Raw genomic sequence first — 17,185 nt, 5'->3', positions numbered from 1 at the left:
ATGTGCTGATGAGAAGACAATTGAGTTTTTAAACACTTCTCCATACAGACATTACGTAGAGTTTGAATGAAATCATTCTTTGCAGTAATTTTCATTATGCTGGAGAAGTGTATTGTGTGTGTGTGTTTTTTTTAGGCAGATGATTCATTTATATTTTTTGAAGAGGACTAAATGTTGATAGCTTGGACTCTAAACTGGAAAGGACTACAGTACAATACTTACTACTTAGGGCTAACAGATAAACATTCATAATGTATGGTTGACTGCTCGAAAATTAGTAGTTAATTTGTATAGCATTCTAATTTCTCCTATCAAGTTTTAAACCATCTAGCAAATGTAGCAAATTACAGTGAGTCAACATTTTCTTTTTATTTTCCTGGTCTTATCACATTATTTTGTTGTTGCTAGACAATATGTGGAGCACAATAATTTGAGCCTGGAAGTCTATTGGGAAGTCAGACATTTATTTTTTGGGAAAACTTGATTTAAAAGCAAACGAAACAATAAAACACAAAATGAAATTTATTGATAAAATAACTGTTAGGAAAAAGAAAATGACACACTGATTTTTAATTAGTTTAGGGAGAGAAAAAAGGGAGAAAGAGGATAATAACCACAATGAAAACAAAAATGTATACCTCGGCACCTTTTCTATTTCTACCAAAAAACAGGACAAATGAATAATTGAATTGGAGTAGAGATGAGTTCAAAATGTCTACCCAGTCCTCAAATTAATTAAATTAATCCCTTCAACACAAACAGTATTGTGTTTTAACACGTTCACTCATGCAGCAAAAAGATTCAACTTGAGTCCTGTCCACACCCATTTGAAAAGAATATTCACACTTTCTATGACTTCATTTTAGTGACACTTCACAAATATTAACCAGAACGTTACGGCTGTGTATATAGGTTTCATAAGCACTTACGCTGAAATATCATTGGTGTGAGGAATAGTAAGTCAGAGATTAAATTGTTTACATTCAAATCAAATTGACTTTCAAAATGAGACACCCAGCAGACTGAATACTGTTTTGATAGCAGTCTTTTGGAAGAAACTAAGTTCATTTAGACATCCATTTTAGTGTTATTAGTTCCTGGCAGTTACGTGTGCTCTAATTAAACGGAAACAACACACTCATCCATTCATTAGGCTGATTAGGGTAGAGGCATCAAATATAATCAAAATAATTTCCTTTTGAACCTTGTGTCATTGTGATGGTTTGAGGACAGGGGTAACAGTGTAAACAGCACAGGGAAGCATCACATTGGTGGGGAAAAAAAACAAACAAACTAATGTACCTGAAAGTCACATTGATGCACACTTCATTAAGTGACACGTTATGTACATTGGGTCAACGGTGACTCTCAAGGTGAATTGAGAAATTGAATAGCTATGTGCTAAGAGATCATCAAAAGTGGTCTCATTTAATAGAATTTCTTATGCTCTAGCAATTATCCATTAGGGATAATTAAATAAGACCAATGTGAAATGAATGATTGTAGAAATGAGATTTATGTATCATTTTTAATTAGCTTAGTGACAATTTTCCCACAGTCAGTCAAAAATCGATCAATTATTAAACAGACATTAGTTCAATGTAAAATAGAAGGCATCTTAAATGGAACAGAAAGAAGTTAAAGGGTGCAAATATGGCAGTGGTTCTTATCAAATGCTGTCATTTCAATGTAATGGTGCAACTGGAAATGCACGTTCGGTCTTTTCTACAAAATATGTACATCGTAATGTTTTGTCACCGGCACACCACATTCGAAATAAGGCCTGCAGCAATAGAACACAACATACATTCTAGCAGGCATATGAGAACGTGGGTGACTTGAGTGAACGTTATTCACTTGTGTGGCTCAGTGTGAGCACTCTGTTCGATCAGAACATCGGATTGGATTTTTGACAAGTCTTAAGAAAACAGTTTGAATCCCATTATAAGGAGAAGCCCTTGATGCCTTTAAGAGGGGAGAAGTAGAACCACTTGGAGGTGATTTTTACCAATTTATATAGTATTATATTCATGTCGCAACGGTTTCTCGAATCAATACACATGAACCAAGTTCATAGATTTAGCGTGACGCCTCGGAAATCTTCAGCGCCGGTCGATTCATGAAGAAGGCGGATATGATGTCTTCAAGCCACATCTTTGACTTGTTGGCTGTGAAGCAAAGGTGTCAAATTTCGGTCCTCGAGGGCTATTTCCTGCACGTTTTCCATCTCTCCCTGCTGCAACACACCTGGTTGAAATGATCAGGATCGTTATCAGGCTTCTTCAGAGCTTTTTTGTTTGAATCAAGTGTGTTACAGCAGGGAGAGAAGGAGAACATACAGGAAAGCGGCCGTCGAGGACCGGCGTTTGACACCTGTGTGAGTGTTAAGCACTTTGAGAATTTTCTGAAATGTAAAAGTGCTTTCCCCATTACACATATTAATCTTATATTATATATAACAAGGTCAACACTAATTTCTTTTCTTTTCCCAAAGTATATGCAAACAATAGATATGATTTGTTGGTTTTTACATCATTTATCATTTCATTATTTGAATAATTTAAAAAGGTGTTTTTACGCATACCGTCACCTCAAACAATATTCTTTGCACAAAAAACATTATCAAGAGTTTAGATCCACAGAGTCTGAGATGTAAACTGATATGTCTGGATAAGATTGACGATGAGTATGTGCAACAACACAAGCTTTGAGCTGTCCAGCAAATGCTACATTACAAACTTCAAAGTTCATTTTGAAGAAGGATGGAGGATGTGCGGCACGTACAGCTTCATATATGAGCCGTGATGCATGTTGAGAGGCACGTTAGAATTTCAGCAAATTTTAGATTCATGTTTTGCTTTTAAACAAACAGCACTGTATTCACAATTCAAATCTTTATCAAGCTCATGCAGCAAAAATGTGAGGAAACTAAAATATTCCTCATACTTCCTTGAAGAGCATTAGTTGAACGATGCAACCGGGGGCTCAGGAGTGCTTTAAAAGCACTCGGAAAAAAAAATAAATACAGTAAGCCTGTCTTTGTATAAAATGTTTCTGAAAAGCTAGAAAATGGTGTGAGGTTATGAGCCCTCACATCAGTATCTTATCATGTGTTGGATATTCTTTTGATAAATTAAATCCTGACAATATCCCCTCATGTCAAGGGTATCCATTTCGCCATTTCCAAGGTAATGTCACCTCACAAATAGAACCTTAATTTGAATCACAAGGAGTGCACAGCATGAACATGATACGCGATCAAGAACATGGCATCAAAAAATCAAATTCCAATAAAGTTGGGATGTTGTGTTAAACATAAATAAAATCACAAATCATGTTCAACCTATTTTTAACTCATTCACTAGCAGCCCAGGTGAAAAGAATGCAGTTTTTGACGTCTATATCCGTCAATGGCAGTGAATGAGTTAAATGAATACATTACAAAGAAACAGAATTCAATGTTAAAATTTTATTGTTTTTAGCAAATCATCATAAACTTTGAATTTTATGGCTGCAACACATTCTAAAAAAAAAAAAAAAAAAAAAAAAAACAGGCTTCACCAATTAGTGTTCCCAAACATTGAATGTTGTTAAAAGAAAAGTCATGTCACAATGGTAAACGTCCCATCTTTCTTGAAACGTGTTGCAGACATAAAATTCTAAGTTAATGGTTATTTGCTAAAAACAAATACTAACGTTCTTTTTGTTATGTGACAGGTCAATTTGAAGGTCAGCGTTGTTGCATCTACTTGGCACTCTGTTGCAGTTCGAGGTGACGAAACGCATTCTGGGACTTCCCAGCTCTTTGGCATATATATGTTGGTGACATACCAATACTACATTTAAGTGGCCTCAACAAATCTTTTTCGAAATCCTGCAGTGGTTTGTGACCCTAAAAGAGTGCGGCAATTCACGTTATTTTGCATTAAAATGTCTCTATGAGTGTAGTAGTCAGGTATTAACATTCTGATACTTGAACCTCATTTTGTACAACAAAGAAAACAAACGAAAGACTGATTCGGAAAACTTGTTCCAGAACACATTTCACCAAAGGGCTAAGAAATGATTTAAGGATCCATACTCCATAGAGTAATTGACAGCAATCGGTTTAAATAGAAACTTCACAAGCCCCTTAATCTCAAGAATTACAATCAAACTTATTGTTCATACATACAAGAAGTATCAAATGGCCTTCAGGTGACAAAGACCTTCCACATATCATGACAAGTCCCAGGCCTACTTCCAAACCTTTTTATTTACAGTAGAGACCAGCTCAGACTTTTTTTTTAACAGAAATTCCCGCACCAGGAAAATGTACCAAAGTACAGGTGGCCTGCGCACACCTGGGTCACTGACCATCACAGCAGTCCGGTAGCTCAACGACGAACCTGACTGAGGAATGCCTCCAGTCTTACAAGGACGTCACGGCATGATTGAAGCACCCATCTCCTGTATGGTGCCATCACTTGGGTGGAGAGGGCCATATGGGGAGCGGGTGGGCCTCGGTGTTGAAGACATATTTGTCCAGACTGAGAAGCTCCATGTCGTCAGAAAAGAGCAAGTAGAAGTACTTCAATGTCTCACCCAGGAAGAAACTCTCCATCTTGTCTCTAGGCTCCAGGTTATCAGGGTCACGAACGTTGTTGATAGATGTGTAGCCTCCATCTGAGACCTGCAAAAAAAAAAAAGAAAAAGGCAGTTATTATTTTGGTTAGGACGTCAAAGACAAAAGACACTTTGGAATACAAGAGGACAGGGATACAACATGACATGATAACATGTAGAGCAGAGGTATTCAATTAAAAGTCACAGAGGTCCACGACTAAAATTTCTTCCAATTAAAAGGTCCGAACCAAAGTCCAACTTCCCTTAATGTCTAGCCCATGTTTAAATTTTTAGTTTCAATATTTAGTCATTTTCAACAGAGCACACTTATATACTAAATATTTAGCAATGTTCCCATTAAACACCTTTGCCAGTCAAACAAATATAAGGCGTTTATTTCACATTCAAGAAAATGTGGCTCCAGGAACTTAAGGGTGCCACTTCCAGAAAAAAAACAGTAAAATATCTCCTGCAGAAATATATTAAGTGCTGTTGGAATTCATCTTTATATCAATGTTAGAATTTAACTTTAACCCAATGTAAACTCAAATAAGTAATCTGACTCCAATTTGCGACCTTACCCAACTCCCACACATCCAACAATATGCGCGCTCGTTCTGCAATAGAAAGGTATCAGGAAGCCGGCATTTTCACACACGAGTGGATTTATTCCTAACACACAAATCTACAACTTGAGTTTGGGTCCCTCTCAATACAGCTCTACACCTCTCATACCACCAGCGAATGTGTTCTACCCCCGAGTTGCCCAGTCCTGATTCATACTATACAACATGCAAAATGGCACAGACAAAGGCATCCTGGCATGATTCTATTGGCTATGTGTATTGCAGTTAACTTTAGCTCGCTCTCATTGGTCTTTCTCCTCCCGCCGAATCCCGTGGCTCCTCCTGCGTGCGATTCCCCCGATGGCCGCTCCTTCCCGGAGTCATCTCGTCTCGCTCAGCACCTTCTGTTTCTAAAACATTCCATTCTTGCACAACCCCCGCAACCAGTTTCTCGCCACCAGTCACACTCTCAGCATTTTACAATATCACATTTTCATACATTGGATGCACCAACATCTAATGAACTATGTTAAGCTCAAACTCTTATATTCCTTTAATAGTCAAAAGTATGAAATCCTTTAAGTGTAACTGAAGTTTAGACCATGCTAATGACCAGACATTCAGGAGAGGAATGCAGGAAGATTAGATCACAGCTGCACCACAGGAGGTGTGAACGAGACCCCTCTGAAACAATGGACTTCCATGCCAGGATCACAAAAGTGGCTCCGAGCCGTCTAACCTTTGTTCAGTTTTAAATTGACTGCCATTTACATTATCCTTTAATCCCTCTCATGACCTCAGACATCTGAGGTCATCACTAGAACACCTTGTTTCATTGCTGCACACGAGCTCGACATCACTTGCCATAAAACTAAAACACATCAAACAATTAGTAAAAGAATAAGAATCAGTAGAAAATTTCCTTCCCTCCTTATGGCCTCAGGTCCCCGAGGCCATCTTTCCATACTCACATCCTGGACTCCCGGAGGGCCACGCTACCTCCGCCTCCTGGGGGTCCTTTTGAGGGATCATCATGTACTGACCCCCAGGAGGGAGTGGCCCCAACGTGCGTTCTATTGTCTTAACAGTTAATGATCTGATACATGGAATACAGCAACATCCGCATAACACCATAATAGCGGCAAACACAGCGATAGAAATCAGTACTGATGCAATCAGGCTTTTATATTTACCAAAGATGTTGAACCAGTCAGAATACCAACTGGTGTCCACACCTGAGTGCTCCTTCATTTTGTTACTTAGCGTGCGCAGACCCTCCAATGCCTTGGTAAGGCGACCGTCAGGAGATGTATTGTTGGGAATCAGAGTACAACACTGATCCCCAAAATACCACACACCCCTCCTCTTTCGGCTAACAACATATCCAAGCTTATTCTGTTCTGGAATGCCATAAGAGACGTGGCAGCCAATTGCTCATGCACTGCCTGGAGTGCTGAGGTGGTAAAATTCGCCAATCGTTGGACATTATAGTGGGCATAATTAATCCGGTCCACATTTTTGTTTACTGTAACGAACAGGAAAAGGCTCTCCCATCCTGCCGCAATTTGATCCACCAATTTATACTCGTCAGGGATCCCTCTTGGAACTCCAATTGCATCTATATACGTGGGATCTCCTGCATTCAACCATTCTTGCATGTCCCTTCTCTTCCTGTTAAGGAAGGGGATTCTTCCCCATTGTCCAACACCTTCCCACTCCATTTTGGCCAGATCTAAGGCTGTCACACTAACTGGCATGATCAGCGTTACCAGGGCGCACTTACCTGAGGCATTGGTGGGAAGCCTATCGTACAGCACTTTCTCTCCACACCACAGCCAAACATCATCACGAGCGAGAGGGATTCCTACTGGCAAAGACACATTTTCATTACACCATGACACCTGGAGATTTCCAATCCCAGGACCAGTCCCATTTAACTTTTAGGCAGGTGAACTTTTGTTTTGCAACTTGGGTGTCAAAAATAGGCTCTTTCTTTTTTATTCCCACATCATTCCATGGGTGTGTCCAATTAAAATTGTACCCAAGTGTTCACCTGTGTCGGTTGTTTACATTTCAGATTTAGCAGTAGTTGTTGTGTCTGTGTCAGCGTCTTACCATCATCTCGCTCTGCTCCATACCATACCATTACATGCTCCTTTCGCTCCATCACTTCTGTCATCCCGCATCCTATGTTCAAACGCAAACATCATCCACACAAAGCACACGCCAGCAGGTAAAATAGTCAATAAGTTAAACATTTGCATCGTCATCGTCTTTGTTCAGACTCGAAAGTGTCTGACTTTGATCCAATTCATGCCATCTACACATTCCCTCTCTTGACCTGCCCGTCCGGGCGGTCAACCTCTAAGCTCAACCATGGCGGGCACAAATACTGGGGCCGGGCGCAACTGTGAGCTATGGCACCACTTTTGTCCTGTAGTTCCCAATTGGATGGCGTGTCAGGTTCTAGCCAGAACTCTAAACTGTCCTTATCAGCGAGAATGAGTCCACCTCCGGGAAAGCACCCGGAGGTTGATGTACGGAGCGATGTCCGACTCCAGTGAAGCTGAGTTCACTGAGTTCAAACATCTAACTGTGTTCCGAGATTACAAATTAAGCCTCGAGCTAACGCTCCAAATTTGACTGTTAATTGACAAATTTTAAAGCAACACAAATGAAATAGTAACCATTTATGCTTAAAATAAAAAATCCCAAAACTATAATAACGCAGATACCGAATTAAACCTCTATTTTTATTTTATTTATTTATTTTTTTTTTTTTATGGGAAGAAAAGGTGCTCTACAAGACATAGACAGCTCCAAGACCGCTGCAGTCTTCACCTCCTATTGTCTCATGATTGGCTCAATCCACCTACAGGCTGTGCCCACACTGATTCTGTCAACTGGGGGAGGGGGTAGAGACAGTAAAAACATCGCGGAGCCGTGGAGCCGAGCCCCAACTCAGTCGGGCCCTGGGTCCACAACACCTCAAGCAGAGACACACACAGAACTACCATTTCCGAGCGACCCTTCCCTGGAAATTTTGAAATTTAGTAATGTTCCCAAAACCAAAGAATTTGTAGTCGGTGCTGATATATGATCTCCCGATTGTGCAACAACTATGGGGTCCAGACCTCCAGTATGATGACGCTCATCAATATTCAATGCGATTTGTGGCTCGGCGAAAGTAAACAATTCATACCATTTCCGCTGCTCAGGGACAAGGCACGCGTGCGAGGCAACGCCAGTAGACATAACAAATATATAATTCTAACGCAAGATGCACTCATGACTAAATGTGGATGAGTGCATTTTTGATAAATCAAATCATGTTTGTGATCACATGTACAATGTGATATGTCAATTGGTGAATTGAAAGGGTGGCGGTTGCTAAACCAGTCAGACCAGAGCAAGAACAGGGCATACCCACCGCGGGAGGATGGGAACCAGGTTTCAGAGCTGCCCTCAAATGTTTCAGTTCAGTTTAGCCACTGGGAAGGAAGAGAGCACGACATATGCTCCCTCCAACGGATGTGCACAGTCAAGTTCAGTCCCATCCGGGAATGCCACTCGAATTCCAGTGTTCGTTCAGTCAATGGCAGTGACTCAGGCACTCTTGAGAGTCCACATGGCTCAGTGGGGGTTGCGGAAGGAGCTCATAGCTCGCCCCAATATCCAGCACCATCGAAAACTTGTCCATCCACCGTCCCCGGACTGCTAGGACCTGCTAGTCCTCGAATGCTGAAGCTCCGCTGCCCCCTGTCATGGAATGGGGTACGAGCGGGTTTGTGTCAAGTGCGTTGGGAGTGGGTAACGGTGGCGCCCCCTGCGCTGGTGGAGCTCTTTGTGACAGATATGGCACCGGAGGATGGCACATTCCAGAAAGTGGCTCGGCATGGACAGCTCATCACCCAGTGACCCCACACCCCGCAGCAAGTGCACACCCCACTCACAACCCCCGTCAGTAACCACCCGTACCTCTGTTACTGCAATCCCAACCTCGTTGACTGGCCTGCTATGGACAGCAGCCAGTCTGCTGTGGCGCTGCGTCACCCGAACCTTGCCCAGAAGCAGCAGAAGTGGAAGGAGCAGCTGCCTCCTTTTTCTTATCTCTCTTGGCCTTCTAAACCTGCAAGTACAACAATTTTAGTCACGCTCCTTAATCCAATCCCATATATTCCTTTTCTGATGTCGTGCAAAATTAGGTACAAAATGTGTTCTACTTAGGCCGATTAGCATTATTTCATTCATGGACTATTTCGCCTGATGTCTGCCACTGGAAGGTGCACGCCCTTGTGGACGGCCAACTGGAACAGCTGTGTAATGTCGACATTATTGGATGGGTCACTGCCGGAAGTCTCACTCCATTCATGTCTCGCCCTGGCCACATAGACCAGGCCTGTCTCCCTTTTCCCCACCTGAAAGACACAGCAACATCGACCCCAACGGGCCAGAAATATCTGATGCACGGCACAGCCAATCTCACCTGAGGTGTCCCCATTTAGCTGGTGACCATCATGCTGGTCAGCAGATCTGGCCTCGGCCTCAAGTGAGGATAGTTCCTCTGAAATAAATTTTGTCCCGCCTGTAACTCTGTATAAACCTCTTAGTCTGGTGTCTCCTTTGTAGGAGATTTCAACCAACGTGACCTCTTTACAACGTGTGACCTCTTTACAACATGTCGAATAAACCAATGTTGACCTTTCTGCTATCTTTACAGCTGTGAGAGCTGTTACTAACCCCTCCTTCCCCCTTGGGTAATTACAAATGTCTTATCTTCAAACTTCTTACAAGCACCCAGTATCCTGGCTTTACTAGATTACTGCCCCTGCTGGGAGACGGAAAGAGCTTTGTCACTCTAAATTAGCGCCTGTCTTTTGTTTTCCTAACATTTTTCACATATGGTCAACTAAAGTTGCTTCAACATCTATTTCCCATTTGTTCTTAAATTTGAGGTATTCTATAAGTTCTTCCAAACAGTGTTTTACAATGTCTTAGTCCTAAATACTATGAAATACGTTACAATGGAAAATATCAGAATAAAATTTCATACATCCAACATGAGACACGTGCTTGTGACCACTTCAGGGTCATTTTTGTCTGAAATATCTCCTCTACAACAACTTACCCTTGCGTTAAGTGAGTAATTTTCCATAAAAACAGTGCCACTAATTCGACATTAACTTCAAGTATCACTGCTGTGGTGCTGTATTATATGGAAAAGTCTGAACAATCCAAGAAAATTTTGCCCTATCCTGGACTGGGTGTGTGTTATCTAGTCGCGCATCCAATGTGAATATGTCTTATATCTCCCTCCTTGTTGAGGAGAACCTCTGGGATGGTAGTGGTGAGGCGCTATTTGAAGCAGTCTCTGGCCTTCTGGTCACACTGGTCACATGTCACCTCAAACCTGTGGACAGAACTGGACGAGTGGCACTTGCCAGTGAGAATGAGAAGGGGTAAATTATCTTCCTTCCAAAACTTTCAGTTTTGCATAAATTTTGTGTAATAACGTCAATCAATCATTCACTTGATGCTTGAATTTAATTACTCCAATCTATCTCCAAAAACAATTTCAAAATCAATACTCGGGAGTGCAATAGGGATTCAGGTTGATCAGGCCTGTCCACCCATCGCATCCTAAGTACTGTAAGGGCTTGCCGGTGACCTCAAACAATTTTCTGTCCTGAGGCCCGTCCCTACAACATTCACTCAAACCACATATGCATACAAACACTTTTCTTTCACACTGTCATTCACCAAACGATACTTTCCAATTCCACACAGAGACCCCTCCCTTGGCGCGTCCGCCTTGATTTCACTGAGATTTGTGCTGGCAGATCCATAATTTTGCCTTAATTTAGCCAGCGTATGCCAAAATTTACAACTGTGGGTCTCTGGATTTCCCCATTCACTCCCCGTGAAGTTGTTTCTCCTCTCCTGGACGCAGCTGACGAAACTGCACCTGTGACATCCAACAGCTCATAGATGCGAATGTTAGCAGTCTGGTATTTATGGAATGATGTCATATCCTCTAAAATTGTCATGTCAGCGTTCGCGTCGTACAGTCAAACAAAAACATCTGTCTTCCACCTTTGTCACATTTAATACACATCAGTTAATAAATCATCTACAAAACTATTTAGTCCAACTTTAAATTTGGTAAACCAATCTCCAATGGCTAGATATTCCCCTTTCCAAAGATTTTCTTTCAACATGTTCATAGAATACTTCACTTAAAACTTATCCCAAAACCATAATCCCTTTGCTTAAAATTTAAATTTTAATAAGATTGTCGCCGCCCTGCTGTTCCTCAGGCATCCCCTGCATGTTTCAGTGTTTAACTTGTGTTCTAATTCCCTGCTAATTTGTATTTATTGTTAGGTTGAATACATATATTTTATCCCGTACCATACTACACTAGCACTGTAAAAAAAACTGCTCCACAGTGCGACCCATGCTCGACCACATTAGAACACCTCAAGTAGAGGCAGATGCCTGAAGATTAGATCGTCAGCAACATCGAGGGGGGTGCCGAGACACACCTCTGAAACAAAAAGACTGTGACCTTCTTTCGAGAGCACCAAAAGGCATATCTTCCTTTTCAATCAGTTAACGACTGCCATTGATACCTGTTTTTCCTCTTGTGTCTGAAATGTTTACATGTTCCTGCTGGTGCTTCCCCCCCCCGGGGCCAGCACGGGCGTCTCCACACTCCCCTGCTGTTCTCCTTGCACCCTCTCTCTCATTATTCACAGCCTGTTCGATCAATTGTATGGTCGCTGGTGTCATCTGTGAATCGTTATCTTTTGCATCTCAAACCATTCTGCTCCCCCCCCATTAATGGCGCCGTCGGATCGGGCGGCGGCTCAAACACATACTGTTGCGAGTCTGGCAACTGTGGATAAATGCCTCTCAGACATTCCGTCTTTTCTTCCACTTTTTCAATCACTTCATCCTCCTTCTCTGACTTCCTCCCCCTACTTGGGAACGAGCATCTAACTTCAAAGAGCTGTTAACTCTTTGTTAGAGCACACTCATGATTTTACGATTACACCTATACTCATTGCCTTCTGTAAAATCTTTCTCACTCTTATTTTTTTTCCTTTAATTTTCCAAATTCACTGTAGCCTTACCAAAGCCACTCAAACAATCAAGGTATCAAATCACAAACTACAAAGTCAGGAACCACCTATGCTCTTGCAAAGTTTTCTCATGCTCTCAAAAGCTTCATTCAATTATGATTTCTTAACACCAATCTTTTTTCTTTGTGTCATTTCCATCTGTGCATTTCATTCCAGTTACTAATTACAGTTACCTTAATAGAAAGACCATCAACTAAAGTATGAAACATAAAATATTTATTTCTTCAATTCCTCCTTACAGCAGACCCTAATTCTTATCCTTTTCATTTGTTCAAGTCACACCTTCTTCAATACTGCCTGTTTAATCATCCTCCTTTCAATGGAACATTAATTGTTCCTTTCTCTTTTCTTATTGAACTTCCAATCTCTACACTGACACAATTTCTTCTCTTTTCTCTAGCTTTCTTTCTTTCTCTTTTCTTATTTCATCCCTACTTCATGTTTTTCTTCTCTTTTTTGTTTCATTTTTATGAATTTATCCTTAATCTCCGTGCCACACCCGAGACCACTATCACACTTACTCTCCTTCGCCATCTTGAAATCCACTCGTGTGTGTCCCAACCACTTCTTACGCAGAACAATTTTAGCCTTCACATTCACACAGCTTCCACACAGACACGTAAATCCCAGATTTTAAACCGTGTCCCGATACGTAAATCCCAGATTTTATACCGTATCTTAACCACGAATAGTTCCAAACTATTCTAGTAGGTAAATCCCAGATTTTACACTACTATCGTCCACACTTTTACACTTATTTATTTATACATTTTAACGCCGTTCCACTCCGCCTTCCTCTTATAATTTAGCGTTGCCAATATGCAGAATTTGAAAAGGATCTGCTTACCTTATGTCACTGTGGGCCCAAGAGGAAGGCCGGTCGGATGTGCGGCTCCTTCATTCTTTATCAGGTCGTCACCTGGTGTGGACGTGGGCCCCAGGCCCGAGTCCCAGACTCTTGTGGTTTTTCCTGAAGCCCCAGGCTTCCTTTGAGCCCCAGGCTCTTGAAGCCCCAGGCTTCTCTTCTTTTCTTAGAGTCCCAGACTCTCTTTGAAGTCCCAGACTTCTATTACCTCTCATGCATCACGTCGGGGTCACCATAAATTGTTGGAATTCATCTTTATATCAATGTTAGAATTTAACTTTAACCCAATGTAAACTCAAATAAGTAATCTGACTCCAATTTGCGACCTTACCCAACTCCCACACATCCAACAATATGCGCGCTCGTTCTGCAATAGAAAGGTATCAGGAAGCCGGCATTTTCACACACGAGTGGATTTATTCCTAACACACAAATCTACAACTTGAGTTTGGGTCCCTCTCAATACAGCTCTACACCTCTCATACCACCAGCGAATGTGTTCTACCCCCGAGTTGCCCAGTCCTGATTCATACTATACAACATGCAAAATGGCACAGACAAAGGCATCCTGGCATGATTCTATTGGCTATGTGTATTGCAGTTAACTTTAGCTCGCTCTCATTGGTCTTTCTCCTCCCGCCGAATCCCGTGGCTCCTCCTGCGTGCGATTCCCCCGATGGCCGCTCCTTCCCGGAGTCATCTCGTCTCGCTCAGCACCTTCTGTTTCTAAAACATTCCATTCTTGCACAACCCCCGCAACCAGTTTCTCGCCACCAGTCACACTCTCAGCATTTTACAATATCACATTTTCATACATTGGATGCACCAACATCTAATGAACTATGTTAAGCTCAAACTCTTATATTCCTTTAATAGTCAAAAGTATGAAATCCTTTAAGTGTAACTGAAGTTTAGACCATGCTAATGACCAGACATTCAGGAGAGGAATGCAGGAAGATTAGATCACAGCTGCACCACAGGAGGTGTGAACGAGACCCCTCTGAAACAATGGACTTCCATGCCAGGATCACAAAAGTGGCTCCGAGCCGTCTAACCTTTGTTCAGTTTTAAATTGACTGCCATTTACATTATCCTTTAGTGCTAAGCATTGAGTTAACATCTTTTACCTTTTTTTTTTTTAAATCAAAGAGTTATCAGCCTAAAAAAACGGAAAGCCTAATTATCCAAGTAAACCAGGTCAACATGTTCAGTACACAATCAATAAAAATGGCTGTCCTCATGAAAAACTAATTCAAAATGAGCTTTGACACCACCTTTTTCTTTTGAATATTTTTTTTAACTTCTCTTAATGAGAAAAATGAGTTTGTGACTCTCCCTGCCAGTGACTTAAATCTGGGTTGGAACGGAGTCAGGGCCATTGGGATTTGGTAGATTATTTCACACATCTGGCCTTTGTGTTTTCCTTTAAATAATGTTTGTGCAACCGCATTTATGCACTCCTTCACCACTCAATGTTTTTTCATGTTTCCCCAAAATCCAGGATACTTTTAGTGAACATTCGTTTGCATGCCGCTGGGCTGTAAACGAAAATGTAAAAATCTCTTATACTGCACTCAAAGTTCGATGTTTTTGCGTGCGCTCACCTCAAACTTCAGCGGATAACTTTGCAAGAAAGGGCGGTGCTTTGTTTTGTAGTGGCGATTCGCAATGTTGCGACGGTTTCGGAGCATATGATGCACACTGGTTTTGAATCGGCTGCAACCTGAACGAAACTAAATTTCTCCGTCGCATCGACATTGCTAACTTTTTAGCAAGGCATACTGTCAGATGCACTCTCTTCCGGTCTGCTGCGCAATTGGCAGTGGATCGTAAACAAAAGATTTGATTGGCTCAAATCAGTGACGCCTTTTCCGTATTAACTAGAATTCCTTTGCGAATGCGCCCTGAAAAAAATTCATCGTAGCTCGGTCATGGGTCCGGTCCGAACCATCGCGCAATCCGGATCCGGGCCGCGGTCCGCCATTTGGTGATGCCTGATGTAGAGTAATAGAGCTCTAAGGTGCTTTGTCCGGTTTCCCAAATAAAACTGCCCACCCACAGACATCCATTAATTCTCCATCTCTTCTGAAAACAGCTTTTCATCTTAAAAATCTTTCGATGAAACATGCAAAGTTTAAAAACAATTTGATAAACTCTCTAGGAGGAGGTTGATAAAATTAGGGCAAAATGGATGTTGACAATAGTGATATCGATATTAATGCGATATTTAACAAGTACAGAAAGAAATGGCATTTTTATTATCTAATTAAAGATTCATTAATTCATTTTGTGTGGCAAAATAAGCAAGCTCAATGTGTTCTTAGCTAATTAATTGTAATTCCCCGAGATAATCAACGATTCAACTATTGGTCGGCGATGCACATTTAAGTTTGTAAATGACTCGAAGTGATAAGGATGCAAGCCAAAGGACATCACTTTCACTGCGACCGCTGGATCACTCGAGGCTGAAGCAAACAGTGGACTTCCTACAGCTCAGCTATTTATTACAATCTCAAAATGGCGTTGTCTGAGATCGCAATTTCTGTTCAAAAACGATAAATCATTAAGCCGTACTACGGCGTAAAAAAAAGCATTATCCCCAGGTTCACATGTGAAAAAACAAAAAAAACGCTTTCTTTTACAAAGGACATCAACTATTTTGTCCATATGTTATATATTCTCAGCCTTCAAAGACTTTTGTTGCAAAGAGGTTTCAATGAACAAGTGATCGCTGAGATGTTTTTTTTTTTTGCTGGCAAGGCTCTATGTGCATTCATTTTACCTTGGTATACTTGTTGAAACTCTGCAGAATCTCCCATCCCCATTCTCTGTATTTGGGGTCCTTGGTGAATCTGTACATGTAGAAGAGACTTTCCACTGTTTCTGGTCTCAGCAGGTTATGTCGGTCCGCAGGCTGGTTTAGAAAAACACAGAAAACACTTAAATTCCAAAGGCAAAATTAGTTATTCTTACATTAAAATAACAATGATGCAAATAATAATAAAAAGAAAATGAAAATTAAAAGTAGAATTTTAAAGCAATGATCAATCTATAACTGTAATAATATAGCCTGTAGGCACTTTTATTCAAAGAAATAATACTCAACATCCAATAAATGTGTGCAAGTTTCATGAGCATTAGTGCATATTTAAACCCTCAAAATTAATGTTGCGTTCTTGGCTTGGCAACAGCGTTTCACGAAAAATCCCAAACTTCATGTGTCAATATCATCAAAGCCTAAACATTCAACCCAATTGATCTGGTTAATCCGCTAGGAAAAACATATCAAAGATTATTAGCATTATTTCCTTGAACCAGTAGGATGAAAACTAAGTTTGTGTCCGTCTCCAGGCCTTTAACGTCATGAAGGCCTAAACACTCTTCTAAGAAAATATGAGGGAGACCTAGTTAATAAAACCCCACCATCAGTATCAAAGCCAGAAGCGAGGCAGGACTCAACAAAAGCAGCTGTTCGACTTGTTCCTGGACCCACGGGTGAAATTATGACTGAGTGGTCAGAAGGAAATTGATGGTGAGCCCAGACAGTAATGTACTCTGTTTGTTTTGTATGTATCCATCAAATTCCAAATCACGACATGAATCAAAAAGCTATAAATTATTATATTTGTCTTGGCCTCAGCAATAAGAGCCCTAATATTTTTTAGGGAATTATTACACATTTTGAAAGGAAATAAAATTTAAATATATACAAGAGATGTGAAGCCTCACCTTGACAATAATGTCATTACTATCAGTGGCATGCAGGTTGAAGTGCGCGATCTCTGGGCTAAGTCCCGTCTCCATCTGTGCGTACATGTGGTGACAAGTCTCCATTAACTGCGCAGCTAAATCCATGTGGTCCCCTGGAAGGTCATTGTGGGCTCCCAGTGCCAGGGTTCCTGGCAGGAAGCACACCAGGTGGTCCTGAAATAAGAGGAATTGAATTGGAACAAAGGGAAATATTCAAACCCTCAACGAGCAGATATTCATCTCCTAACAAGATC

At 41.1% G+C, this 17,185-nt stretch overlaps 1 protein-coding gene across 1 annotated transcript in view; it reads right to left on the bottom strand.

Moving 5' to 3' along the window:
• Positions 1-447: 447 nt before the first annotated feature.
• The window catches only part of man1b1a (mannosidase, alpha, class 1B, member 1a), a 31,066-nt gene continuing 14,328 nt past the window's right edge, over positions 448-17,185 (bottom strand). The window contains exons 12-14 of the mRNA XM_088281783.1: positions 16,911-17,105; positions 15,964-16,095; positions 448-4,672 (exon numbers count right to left, since the gene is read on the bottom strand). Coding sequence (XP_088137909.1) covers positions 4,463-4,672; positions 15,964-16,095; positions 16,911-17,105 — 537 coding nt within the window. The 3' untranslated portion in view covers positions 448-4,462. The remainder of the gene's footprint in view (positions 4,673-15,963; positions 16,096-16,910; positions 17,106-17,185) is intronic.

This window comes from Idiotropiscis lumnitzeri, chromosome 18, assembly GCF_059441095.1.
Source record: "Idiotropiscis lumnitzeri isolate Australia: NSW breed Sydney's pygmy pipehorse chromosome 18, RoL_Ilum_1.0, whole genome shotgun sequence".
Taxonomy (NCBI): domain Eukaryota; kingdom Metazoa; phylum Chordata; class Actinopteri; order Syngnathiformes; family Syngnathidae; genus Idiotropiscis; species Idiotropiscis lumnitzeri.
Note: the sequence above shows the minus strand (reverse complement) of the source record. Positions and strands in the feature narration are given on the sequence as shown.